Source organism: Helobdella robusta (assembly GCF_000326865.2).
Source record: "Helobdella robusta unplaced genomic scaffold HELROscaffold_2, whole genome shotgun sequence".
NCBI lineage: Eukaryota > Metazoa > Annelida > Clitellata > Rhynchobdellida > Glossiphoniidae > Helobdella > Helobdella robusta.
This window is the reverse complement of record NW_008704083.1, coordinates 514,065-527,634: the sequence shown is the minus strand read 5'-3', so window position 1 is coordinate 527,634 and position 13,570 is coordinate 514,065. Positions and strand designations below refer to the sequence as shown.

Sequence of the window (13,570 nt, the reverse complement as noted above, 5' to 3'; positions counted from 1 at the left end):
TGTATAAATGAGATAAACTTATTGAGACTTAATTACTACAGTTACTAGTGCTATTTCATCTGGCAGTACTGCTACATGACAAGTATTACAAAAATTACCACTGTTAATATTTCTGTTGACACGACAAATATTGCACGTAGCATGTAATATTGTCATCAATAGCAACAACATTTTTTCAAATTACGTGTTAACTTCAGCAAACTATTTTTTCATTATGGGCTGTTCATAGAGGATGATGTCACTTTTTGAAACGTTTTTTTTGACCCCCCGCTTCCTTTTCCCGAGTCACAAACTTTCAAAAATATTTCGACCCCCTCTCCCTCTTGAATTGTGAGACATCCTTTATGGACGGCCCGTTAAAAAAATACTAACTTGCCATTAGCGTGATAATTATATTAGAAAACTTATTGGAAACAAACATGGACACCGTGAAAGCAATAACAATGAAGTGAACGAGAGTCACAGCTGCATTATTTTCTCGATCCGCAATGTTTCCACCGCTCCAGAAACTGCACTCCACAGCGTAAAAGACAGCAATGAAAATCATAATAAAATTTTCCAGATTGCTAAAGCTTCCGGAATCATTAATTTCATTATTCGCATTTCCAGCTAGGCACTTGGTAAGAAAGAATAGCGTGAGGGAGAGTGAAAGAAAATATTCAAAATTCTGTAGAAGGACGACGACGTAATAAGCGGCAGCTGCAAAGCCAGTCACGCCAACGACGAAAAACGCAACTAAATAAGCGGCGACTACAAACGCGACTGCACAATCGGCCACCGCCACTGACGACGACGACGCACCACTGATCTGTTTGATATTTGAAAGTTCCATCCCGCCATCCCAACCTGGAAAGTCGATGGCTTTTAGGGATTTGGGGACCTGGTAGTAGCGAGTGTTCTCCGTAGGCCCAACCAAGATCTGGATGAAGGGAGTGGTCGTTGTTGTGTTGGTTGGGCAGATGGTGGGTGGCATTGTGGTGGTGGGGTGGTTTGTGAAGTATGATGGTGTGGGGGTGATGAAAGTAGAAGAATGCAGTGTTACTGATCATTCACATCATAATAATCTCGGGTATAGATGTTTAGCATGAAAGACTAATTGAAATCTGAAAAAATTATTTCAACCGATTAAATAAAATTATTAGCCCACCAGCTAGAAATGAACTAAAAAATCATTCACCAACATAAAAAACCCACAATGCATGAACCACCCCTCCAATCAAACATACATCGCCAACAAACCCCACAAACATTTTGAGAGTTGCAAGCATCGAAACTGCACATGCAAGCAAAGGCCTTCTTTCCAACAAGCAGGGCATCATCACATTCGTCCTCGACTATGGACACATGCTCACATGACCTCTTGACCTTTTCTTGACCTTTTAAATTTTTTTTTAAGAATTGTAGATAAACATGTTGTTGAATTAAACTAATAAATAAAAAAATTTAATTCGCATAAAAAGCTTGTTATTACCAAGTAACTTATTAAAACAATTCAAAATTTAATCTAAAAAACTAAAAACTATCATATTAAATAGCAGAGTAATTAATTGATCAATCAAATCAGACCAACCGCTATCTTCGATTATATGTTCGAAGTAACATTTATCCCCATCGTAGGAGCACTGGATCAAATTTCTAGGTACAAAACAGTCCTCACACGAGAAACATATCAATTGGCCAGGGCTCCGCGGGAGGTTAGCCACCGAATGCACAATGGAATTCTCTCGCGGGAGAGCCGCGAGAAAAACGGCGAGATGGAGAAAAAGACTTCGCGAAGACTCCACGAAAGTCATATGGTCAAAAATTGTGACAAAATATATGAGTTTGACGATAAAATTTGGAGTTTTTAAACGTTTTTAAATATTTGCTCGATAATTTATTGTTTGTTTACCTTTGAACCATCCTACACACGTGATACTGTTTGTTTATTTTTGGAAGAAGTTGTGTTTACTAAAATTCAAACAAACAAAACGTCAGAGAAATGGAATGGGTGTGGTAAATTTTATGATTTTGTGAACAATTTTGTTGGATTTGTTATGGTTGATTTCAATAATATTGTTAGATTTAATGATTTTGTTGATAAATTAGGGCATTAATCTCACAGTGACTCTCCTCACACAGACTTTAATCTTCTGTACCACTTTAAACCCTGCTATGTTATGTTATGTTAAATTAACTGATTTTCATTTTTTCGATGCGATGTTATTATAAACATAGTTAATAGTATTGACAGTTCTTAGCGGTACATAAAGTGCATTGGCAGAATGAAACCGATCATACAGTTATTTCATTATTATTTTTATTACCAGTTTGTTAATTAAATCATTCATTTTTATTTGATTTCATAAGTTTTAAAATTTGTTAAATTTGTTAGATATAAATTTGAAATCAAATTAGCCTCAACTGCTTCTGTCATCAGATTTCATTAAAAGTTTTTTCATCATTAAACGAAATTTTTTTTAAACTTCTGGAAAAATTTCTTTTATAAAGTATAAAAATTAGTTTAATATCTACAAGCGTTTGAAGAGAAAGGGAAAGGAAAAAGAAAAAGAAATTTGTGTACTATTACAACAAATGGCATTAATATAATGACATCAATGCTATGGCAATCGTACTTTAATTAATGTAAAGTGAGCTAAATTCATCGTTAATATCGTCCTATGTTCATCAAGTGTGTGTGTGTGTTTGTCTGTGTGTCTGTGTGTGTGTGTGGTGTGTGTGTGTGTGTGTGTGTGTGGAAGACTATTTTTGCTATGGTGACGATTTATGCTTTGTTATTCTTTATTCAAAGCACATTTAAAGCAAAAAGATGATTATTTTTAATAAATAAATAATGTATGAAAAATATTAACAGTTTTATAGAGAAAAATTAAATGCTATATATATATATATGTGTGTGTGTGTGTGTGTGTGTGTGTGGTGTGTGTGTGTGTTTTACCCAAATAAATGACCTCTATACATATAAAAATGCGGTTCAATATTTTGCTGTTGCTTATTGAAAACCAATAAAGATACACACATTTATAAAATATAAATAAATATGTTTCTTTCTTTTTTCTTTCTCTCTCTCTCTCTCTCTCTCTCTCTCTCTCTCTTTCTTTCTTTCTTTCTCTTTGTCATTTAAATACATATAAATATTTATGTAACATGTTATTAAAAATAAATTAGCAAGGCACAAGTGGTAGAAAATTTCATTTTTTTGTGATACGTGTGTGTTAGTCTGTCTGTTTGTTTGTGTATGTGTGTGTGTGTGTTTGTCTGTCTGTTTGTGTGCGCGCGCGTGTGTGTGTGTGTGTGTAATATTTTATGTGCAATATGTACAGAAATTTTCGTATGTATTTCACAAATATATATTTACATTTATAAAGCAATATAACGAAATAAAATTAACTAACAACTTAATAAATTGACTTCAAACGTTCAACAAAGTTATTTACACGCACATAAACAAACAAATACACACGCATAAACACATACAAACATCCATAAACACGCATCTATTCACAAACACACATAAACGTATACACTCACTCATACAAACACACACTCACTCATACAAACACATCTATTAAAATTATTATTAAAACAGTAATTGAAAATTGAAATTAAATAAACTATCTTTTAATTTAAGTCGAAAAGTGTGTTAACATTATATTGAATATTCATTCATTCATCCATTCGTTCGTTCGTCCATTCATTCATTCATTCCTTCAATCCATTCAAACCTACGAACTAAACAATTAATACACTAAACTCTTACTAATTTCATTGTACGTTATTCTTGTTATTGCCTACATACACTCATTCACACATACAAAAACACGAAACCAGCACACACACACACGCACGCACACAACTACTCACAGACAAACCTTTCCTCAACGACATCGCAGTAATCACAGGTGACGTCACAACACCACACAAACGAACAGTTACACTTCTGTACCTCCCTAACCGTCACTTTCTTATAACCCCGCCCACAACACATGACGTCACAGCCGTCCATGCCCATGGAATTCTCGATGCACTTTCGACCTTTGACCCCGGGGTAGCCTAGACTCGGGTCAGGGTCACAGAACGTGGGCGAATCTTCGTAGTAGACCAAATCGAATTTTGTTGGTTTCTTGTGTTCAGGATTGTGTGGCAGCAGTCGCCGCTTTTCGTGCTCGTGGTGCGAGTTGCCTGAATAAATTAAATAAATTTAAATAAATTAAATAAATTAAAAAACCTAATCAACCGTAGAGTTTTGAAATCATCTCTCCAATGAAAATTTCTGAATTTGTCTGTCCATGACGATTACTACCGCAAAAAATGATTTCGTAATATATTCAATGATTAATATTAATGATTATTTATGATAATTAATATTAATGATAATGTAGGATAATTAATTAATATTAATGATAATTTATGAAGTTACAAGACCAGGTTGTGATCAGGCGGAACGAAGTTTATTGTTGCGTATGACACCGGCTGAGTCAAATGAAGAATTTTTTGACGTTAACACGTCACAGAAGTATGCTTAAAATTCGAAAAATGTTGTTAAATAGTAGTTTATATAGTTTAGATATAAACCTTCATTTGTATTTGTTTGTTTGTTTGCTGGTTTGTTCGTTCGTTTGTTCATTCATTCATCCAGTCATTCATTCGGTCATGCATTTACTTATTTTCCTAAGCAATAAAAGCAGCTATGCAAAAAATTTACAGATAAAATCTTTATTACTATATTAATATTTACATTTAAAAATTTTGAGTAAGTATAATATTGATATTAAAAATTACATTAATAATAATAACAACAACAACAATAATAATAATTGTTATTATATTTAGTTTTTTTGTCATTTTATTTTCTTTATTTTTTTTACAAAATTTTACCATTTAGACATCAAATGATTTTGGCTAGTCTAACAAACACGCTACGACTATTACCACAGTATGTATATCATATATATATATTATATATATATATATATATATATATATATATGTCTGTCTGTCTGTCTCTGTGTGCGTGTGTTTGTAATGCCTGGGCTATTCATTGCATTGTGATGTGATGTGAGTTGCATTCAATAGTAGGCTAGTGATATGACATCAAAAATAAACACAACCAGAACAACAAACATAACATTAACAACAATTACAACAAATGTTACAACAACAATTACAACAAATGTTACTACAACAAATGTTACAACAACAATTACAACAAATGTTACTACAACAAATGTTACTACAAAAATTACAACAAATGTTAAAACAACAATTAAATTAAAGGTTACTACAACAATTACAACAAATGTTACAACAAAAATTACAACAAATGCTACAACAACAATTACGACAAAAAGATTAATGAAAATAAAAATAATAAAGCATTAGTAATATTAATATTATTAATATTATTGTAACAATAATAAAAATGTAATTATAAAAACAATAGTAGCTCTAACTAAAACTCTAAAATTTGCAATTTGCTAAATTTAGAGTATATAGTTATATTGTTGGTGTGTCTGTAAGCGCCCTTCAAAAAGATCACAGAGGCGCTAACGATAATTGCAGTACATTGCGTGGCACTTTATTAAAGCAATGCAGTGAATAGAGAAAAGATGATATTAGCACGGGTAAGCTTGGACAAAATGATGGTGTTCCAGCCTTTTACGAAATTGAATAAAAGACAACACAGGATTTTGAAGGTCCCTAGGCAAACCCTTCCAGACAGCAGGACCCATTACGGAAAAATTCCTTTGACCAAGAGCCAAGTTTGTGTCAGGTACAAACAGTAAACCTGAATTGTCGGACTTATTTTGAAAATAACTCTTTGATAAACCGAAAGCCAGCGAAGAGCAAAAAGAATTAGCATAACGTGATCGTATTTAAGGCCGCTTGAAACCAACCTTGCGGCCAATTTTGAACCGACTGCAGTCTAGACATATTTACACCAAACAAGCCGTAATATATATTATTTCAATAGTCTATTTTTGAGTGGATGAAGAAATGAACAAGAAGTCATTGAAGAGTACGCTTGCTTATAGATCTTTTGATGCGCCTAAGCCTACGCAATTGTCCAGAGCATTCATTCGAAACTGCCCTTGTGTGAACGCTAAAAGACATGTTACTATCAAAAACAAATCACAGGTTGCGAGCAGATGTGCAAAATTCAATGTCAGAATCACAAAGTCTGATGGACTCAATGTTCATTTTTTTGATGTTTATTTTTTCCAATCACATACATATTTGTATATATTTATTTTATTTTTGCTTGTATTTATTTCCTATTATGAAAATTTAAAAGCACATCTTAACACGCAAGAATCCACGCATCACGTACATTGCATTTGGCCGGTATCGGGAAATCTTCTTGTATTCGAACCTGGTAACTGAAAGTGCAGAACCAAGCGCCTTAATTTTTACACCAACTTTTTGCTGATATATGTGTGTATGTAAAAGTCCACACAAACACTCATACACACACAAACACATATACACACACTCCCACACACACACACAAACGCACATACAGGCAAACGCACACCGAGACAGTCAAACAACAAAACAAAACATCACCTAAACCTTGATCAACTTTGGTGGCTCCGTTGAACTTTTCCTTCAAGATGGCGGCAACCAATGAGATGGAGGGCATCTTCATCCAGCAGGTTTTAAGGGAGCAGGTGCCAGACATACCGTGGCATTTACATTCTTTCTGCATGTTCTGTAGCACGTGCTGATGTTGGATTTTATTTTGTGTCATCATCTTCACTGTTGTTATAATCATTTTCATCATCACCAACATTCTCCTCATTGCTTTTGTTGTCATCATCGTAGTTATCGTCATCAATCATCGTCATCATTGTCATTCCCCATCGGTTAACAAAGTTTTGAGTTTGGTTATTGTAAGTTAGTTTTAAATATAGTATAATATTGATAACATCGACGAGAATAACAATAATAACATTGATGTTTAAATAGCGTATAATTTATGATCAACTCAGACGATCAAAATCCGAGTTGTTTATTTGTCGATTGCATGTTTGACTTGTTGACTTGCTTGTTTGTTTGTTCGTTTCTTCATTCTTTCATTTGTTTGTTCATACGTTTGTTTGTTTGTTCGTTCTTTCATTAGTTTGTTCACATGTGCGTTTGATTGTTTGTTTGTTCATTCTTCAATTAGTTTGTTCATGCGTTTGTTGGTTTGTTCATTCAATGGTTCAATTGTTTGTGTGTTCATACGTTTGTTCGTTTGTTTGTTTACAGCTTGCACGTTCGTACGTTTTAGTTGCGTTGTTGTATTTGATGTAGGAGTGAAAATTAAAAAATGGGATTGAATGAATGACCCTGAGGTCGATCATGATGATATCAAAATGATAAGAGTGAAGATAACGACGATGATGACAATGATGGTTGTGAGAATAAGGTCAACAATGACAAAATGATAAGACACACACATACATACACACACACACCAACACGCAAACACACACACACACACACACACACACACACACACACACACACACACACACACACGTTTACACTTGTGTGGGCCGTGTACGTAGAAACCAATTTAACGACATTGGCACCTTATACACACCATTAAACATCACACACCACAAACATACACGTCTAGATATAGATATGCACATACACACATACATACATACATAGACACATACATACATACATACATGCGATGTATTATGATTTCTCGTTTGTTATTTCAATTATGTTGTTAAGTTCAGTTTTTGTTAGATAGCGCTTTTGAGATTCCTTTAATTAGCGCTTCATAAATGTTTCAATAATAATAATAATACATACATACATACATACATACATACATACATACATACATACATACATACATACATACATACATACATACATACATACATACATACATACATACATACATACATACATACATACATACATACATACATACATACATACATACATACATACATACATACATACATACATACATACATACATACATACATACATACATACATACATACATACATACATACATACATACATACATACATACATACATACATACATACATACGCCACACAAACAAATGAAGGTAGACGACACAGAATTAGGCAGTTCTTTCAAAAGTATTCAAATTCAATCGAAGATTTGATCATTCAGCTAATTTAGTGCATCCTTAAATTTTATTATTGGTGCTTTTTGTTTAATCTTATTATTCTTTTTATGGTAATTATTATTATCATTATTGTTGTTTGGCTTCCGATTTTTGTTGATCTTTTGTATGCAATGTTCAGGAGATAGCGTGTAATGATATCTAATATTAAATAACTGTCTGTTTGAGTTTGTATACGTTTGTAAAAATTTGTATATGCTTGTATATGTTTTGTCTTTTTTGTATATGTTAGTATAAGTTTGAATATGATTTGTCGTTTTTGTATATGTTAGTATAAGTTTGCATATGTTTTGTCTTTTATGTATATGTTAGTATAAGTTTGAATATGTTTTGTCATTTTTGTATATGTTAGTGTAAGTTTGTATATGTTTTGTATTTTTTATATATGTTTGTATGTTTTGTATAAGCATTTCATTGTTTTTTGTCTTTTGTAAGCATTTGTTTAAATATTTAGCTTAAATGCATATTTTCGTGTGGTTTGTTTTATTAAAAAATAATATATATTTAATTATATTTGAGAGAAACTCTTCAAGTTTTCGACTAATTTTAATTCAATTAACCAGCAAATCATTGGTATTTCCAACGTTTATCTGTTAGAAACTTTAAAATTTTCAAATATCAATTAATTTTACAATAATTTTATGTTATAATGTATTATGTTTTAATAATTTTAATTCAATTTTTCAAAAATTTCCTGTAACTTCACCACAAATCGCCCAAACATCATCAATCAAAGTTGATCAACTCAACCACGCGGTCAGCTCCGAGTGACTTAAAATAGAAACTCCAGAGCGCACATTAAACATTATAAATATAAATCATGATAAAGAGTGCATATACATTAATAATATTTTTGAAAGATTCATTCATTTTTATAAGAGAGAAAGAATAAATGTGCGCGTGTGTGCGTGCGTGTTTGTGTATGTGTGCGTGTGTGAGAGCGTGAAGGTATGTATGTGTGTGTCTACAGGTGTTCAAACGTCTGTTTGCGTTACTGCCACCAATGCTGTTTGATTGAGCGTTTAGTTCTCATGAAGTAAAGAAGCACACACACAAGCACACGCATACACACACTTATACATGCACACACTCTCTTTTGCACAAACACATGCTCACACACACACACACACACACACACGTGTAAACACATAAATATATACATAATTATATAAATAATATATATATATATATATATATATATATATCATATATAATATATTTATTGTTGAAGTTAAATATATTTACAGATGCTTTGGTATTTAATGTGTGTGTGTGTGTGTGTGTGTGTGTGTGTGTGTGTGTGTGATGTTAGTTTGTGAGTGTGTAATGTGTACGTGGTTTACATGTTAAGCCAAGTGTAAATTAATAATTAAATAAACTGTTTGCATGTAGAGGCTGTTGAGTTTTCATTTGTTTAATTGTTATATTATTTTTTTTAAATTTGTCATTTTTTCAAACACATCTTTTCCTAACCCTATAATATTATTATTAATAAGGATATTATTGCTAATTTTATTATTATTACTAATTTTATTATTGTTATTACATCGTTCATAACAATAGTATTATTATTATTAATTATACATTTATTGTTTTATTCCATGTAAACATAAAATGCTTCAGGTTCAGTTTTATCGCAGCAATAATGCTTTCAATGGAGTAATAATTGTGAATTTATTGTAAACTATGAATCATATTAAATCATATAACCGGTTATATGGACCACCTACTGTTCTGACCACCGCATATTAGGATCGTATCTTTGAGGATTGAGTCCATTCCTCTTTGGGAGGATTAATTTTTTTGATTATTTGGACCGGAAATTTGAAAAAAACCCCGCTTAATTGGGCCGAAAATCACCATAACCATCATCATTATCGTTATCATCATTATCGTCAGTACAATCATCGTCGTCGTCGTCATCAGCAACACCTCGTCACGTACCAAATCCGAAAGTAGAAGGTGTAAAGGGAAAACAAACAAATGAAACAATGCAAGTCTACATGCACACCACATACACGCATACAAACATACATACATACATCCAACCAGTCAACTAAAAAACCAACAAACTAACAAACCAACCAACTAATCAACCAATCAACCAATCAACCAACCAATCAACCAACCAATCAACCAACCAATCAACCAACCAATCAAACAACCAACCAATCAACCAACCAACCAACCAACCAACCAACCAACTAATCATCAACCAACCAACCAACCAACAAATCAATCAACCAATCAACCAACCAATCAACCAATCAACCAACCAATCAAACAACCAACCAACCAACCAACCAACCAACCAGCCAACCAACCAACCAACCAACCAACCAACCAATCAATCAACTAACACACCAACCTGTCTGCCGGCTCGACTGTTGTGCTTGAGGACTCCACTTTTCAGATCTCGGTATTTCTCGCCTCGATCGATGAACTCGCGCGTGAACTCGCTACCGAAAATATCGTTATCGTTGCAACCGTCCCATCGCCACTCAACGTCGTTCTGAAATGTTCGTCGGTCAGTTTTGATCAGTTGGTCGGTCGGTATATCGGTCGGTATATCGGTCGGTATATCGGTCGGTTGGTTGGTTGGTTTGTTGGTAAAATGTTGCATGAACGAATGGTTAATGAATAATTGAATGATTGAATGAATGAATGAATAAACGAATTAATAAATGATTGAATAAACCAATGAATAAATAAAATAAATTTACTCTTATTACAATAAATAAAAAAAAATTACTATTATTACGATTGATTGAATGAATGAATGAATAAACGAATGAATAAACTAATAAATAAAGGATTGAATAAACGAATGAAAAAATAAAATAAATTTACTATTATTACAAACAAAATTAAAAAATATCTTCATATTGACATTAAATACATTTAAAGGTTACTTACATCTTGAGTTACATAGTCATTATCAATATTATTATTGTTGTTGCTATTAGTGTAATGCTTTTTGTTATTATTGTCATTGTTGTTGTTAATGATATTATTATTATTACTATTAATGTTATTATAATTAATGTTATTTATTCTGTTGTCATTACGCAAGTTATTGTTGTTGTTATTGTTGTTGTTATTGTTGTTGTTATAATTTCTGATCTTTTTACTATTGTTTTTTTTATTCGTTTTTCTTTTTTTACTTTGATTGGCAGTTTTTTGTCGGTTAATTTTTCTGTAATGTTTTTGGTTGCTAAAATTGTTATTATTATTATTGTTGTTGTTTTTGTTGTTGTTTTTGTTGTGGCTGATAATTGTAACATCTCTTATTTTAAGTCTCTGGTTGTTGTTTTTTAAGACGTCACGTTTAAACCTTTTTTTAACTTGTTGTTGTTGTTGTTGTAAATGTCTTTGATTCCTGTTATGTTTGTCCAGAGCTCTTTCATAAGCCATCCAATGATAATTTTGCTGATAAAGCTTCTGAAACTCTTGGAACTGTTGTTGTTGGCTAAGTTGTTGTTGCTGCTGTAAATTTGATTGTTGTTGCTGTTGTTGTTGTTGCGGTTGCTGTTGTTGCTGTTGTTGCTGTCTAGAATGTTTCCGCGACGATCTATGCAACGAGTCAGGTATAGACCGTTGCTGATGTTGTTGCTGTGATGGTTTTTGTTGTTTCTTATGATGTTGTTGTTGTAGCAACCTTGGATGTTGCTGCTGCTGATTAGATTGTAGATTTTGATACTGTTGTTGCAGAAAGAGTTGTTGCTGTTGTTGTTGCATTTGTTTCTCCTGTCTTCGATGCTGCAAAAACGACTCCAACATTTCGGCTTCTCTCTCTTCTTCCTCCATTTTTTTCTGCCACTGTAGCTGCTTCAGATACGACTTGTAGACAGGGTGGTGGTCGAGAGCGCCGCAACTACATCCACTGATCATGTTACTGCTACAGCCTTGGGCTATCGAGTGCATAAGGGAGGCTGATGTCAGGGATTGTAGGTAGGAGGTTTCTCTATACCCTGTTTGCGAGTTTAGTGAATTATTTGTGTATTGTGTATAGTGAATTAATATTGAACCTTTAACCTTTAGTGAACTTTTATTTTAATCATTTATGATTATGAATGTTGTTTTTATTCGCTGTTATAAATATTATTGTTGTTGTTGATGTTTTTTTTATTTAGCATTGTGATTTTTTAAACTACGAATTTGTATTAATGATTGTTCTCAACTCTAAAGCGTCATTATCTTCAACATTTCCAAACAATTTTATCACTTTGAATCTTTCCAGTGTTAAGCGTGATGACACATCATTGTCTTTAAATTTTAAAAAATTTTAATCAAACTTTTTTTTTATCACATTATTGATATTATCACATCATCACACATTACAATCACATCACATCACCACACATCACGATCACATCACGATCACATTAAAACATCAACAACCTGCCTTTATTCGTAATCTTTCCAAAAAGCGACCTCCCAAACAGTAACGAAGACGCGGCTAGGGGCGTGACCACAGAACAATTCCACCTTCTATATGCCATCTGTCGCGCGCACTCGTCAACCGCTAATCTAGCCGCCCTGGCCACAAACCTCAGACTGCCGTGATGGTTCAAGATCAGGCGATTTTGTCGCTTTGATAGTAGCCGCGCGTGTGGGTGGTCGTAGAGGATGGATGCTGATTGGTCTAGGTGGGGTTGGGATGAATTGGCGAGGGGGACTATTGTAAAGTAAGCCAGGTTCCTGGAGAATGGAAATCGGTGAAAATTTTTGGCGCGATGTGTGTCGGTTGATAAAAAACTTTTCTTTGTAGTTTGTTGTGTGAGTGTCTGAGATATTATTTACGTTTCATGAGTTTTTTTATATTATTTTATTCATAAGTTATTACAGAATATTAAATTTATCTGCTGCGGGAAAGAAAATGTCATCCAAAAACGTGCAATTTTCGAGTTTATTTTATTAAAAAAAACATGAAAACTATTATAACCGACAACCTCAACAACAACATCAACAAAAAAAACACCAAAGACAACAGCAGCAACAAAAACTAACCACCATTGTGTTGAATAGTCAGTTATTTTTGTACTGGCAACCCTTTTTTCAACTATATTTTTCTGCTGTGCTAGAGCCAAATTAGTCACGAAATACTCAATGTGTAGCAAGCATATCACTGAGCATTTTACTGAATTTGAAATCATCGTGAAGTGTTTTCCGAGCAAAAGGATTCAACTTAAATATAAAAATCAAATTGCAAAGAGTTAAGTCGTAAGAATTAATGCTTCCTTTTATAGTTTTGATCTAGATTCAACTTTGCAGTTGATGTCGTTGTTGCTGTTGTCTGTAATTTTGATGTTGATGTTTTTGTTGAGGTGGTAGGAGTTCTTTTTATAGAAAACTATTCAACTTCTTGACGAAATAACGTCACAATGGAGTAATTGTAGAAGT

At 33.0% G+C, this 13,570-nt stretch overlaps 2 protein-coding genes across 2 annotated transcripts; both read right to left on the bottom strand.

Annotated features, from left to right (window-relative positions):
* Positions 1 to 212: 212 nt before the first annotated feature.
* On the bottom strand, positions 213 to 1,793 carry HELRODRAFT_159933 (hypothetical protein; the record flags this gene model as incomplete). The annotated part of the gene is made up of 4 exons (XM_009016975.1): positions 213 to 340; positions 499 to 919; positions 1,240 to 1,376; positions 1,571 to 1,793. The coding sequence occupies 4 exons, from the start codon at positions 1,791 to 1,793 to the stop codon at positions 213 to 215; spliced, it is 909 nt and encodes a 302-aa protein (XP_009015223.1).
* Positions 1,794 to 3,856: 2,063 nt separating this feature from the next.
* HELRODRAFT_63913 (hypothetical protein) lies at positions 3,857 to 12,795 on the bottom strand (the record flags this gene model as incomplete). Its single annotated transcript, XM_009016974.1, has 5 exons — positions 3,857 to 4,182; positions 6,568 to 6,724; positions 10,536 to 10,679; positions 12,017 to 12,131; positions 12,566 to 12,795. Coding segments are annotated over 5 exons (972 nt in total), but the record flags the coding sequence as incomplete, so codon positions are not given.
* Positions 12,796 to 13,570: the final 775 nt, after the last annotated feature.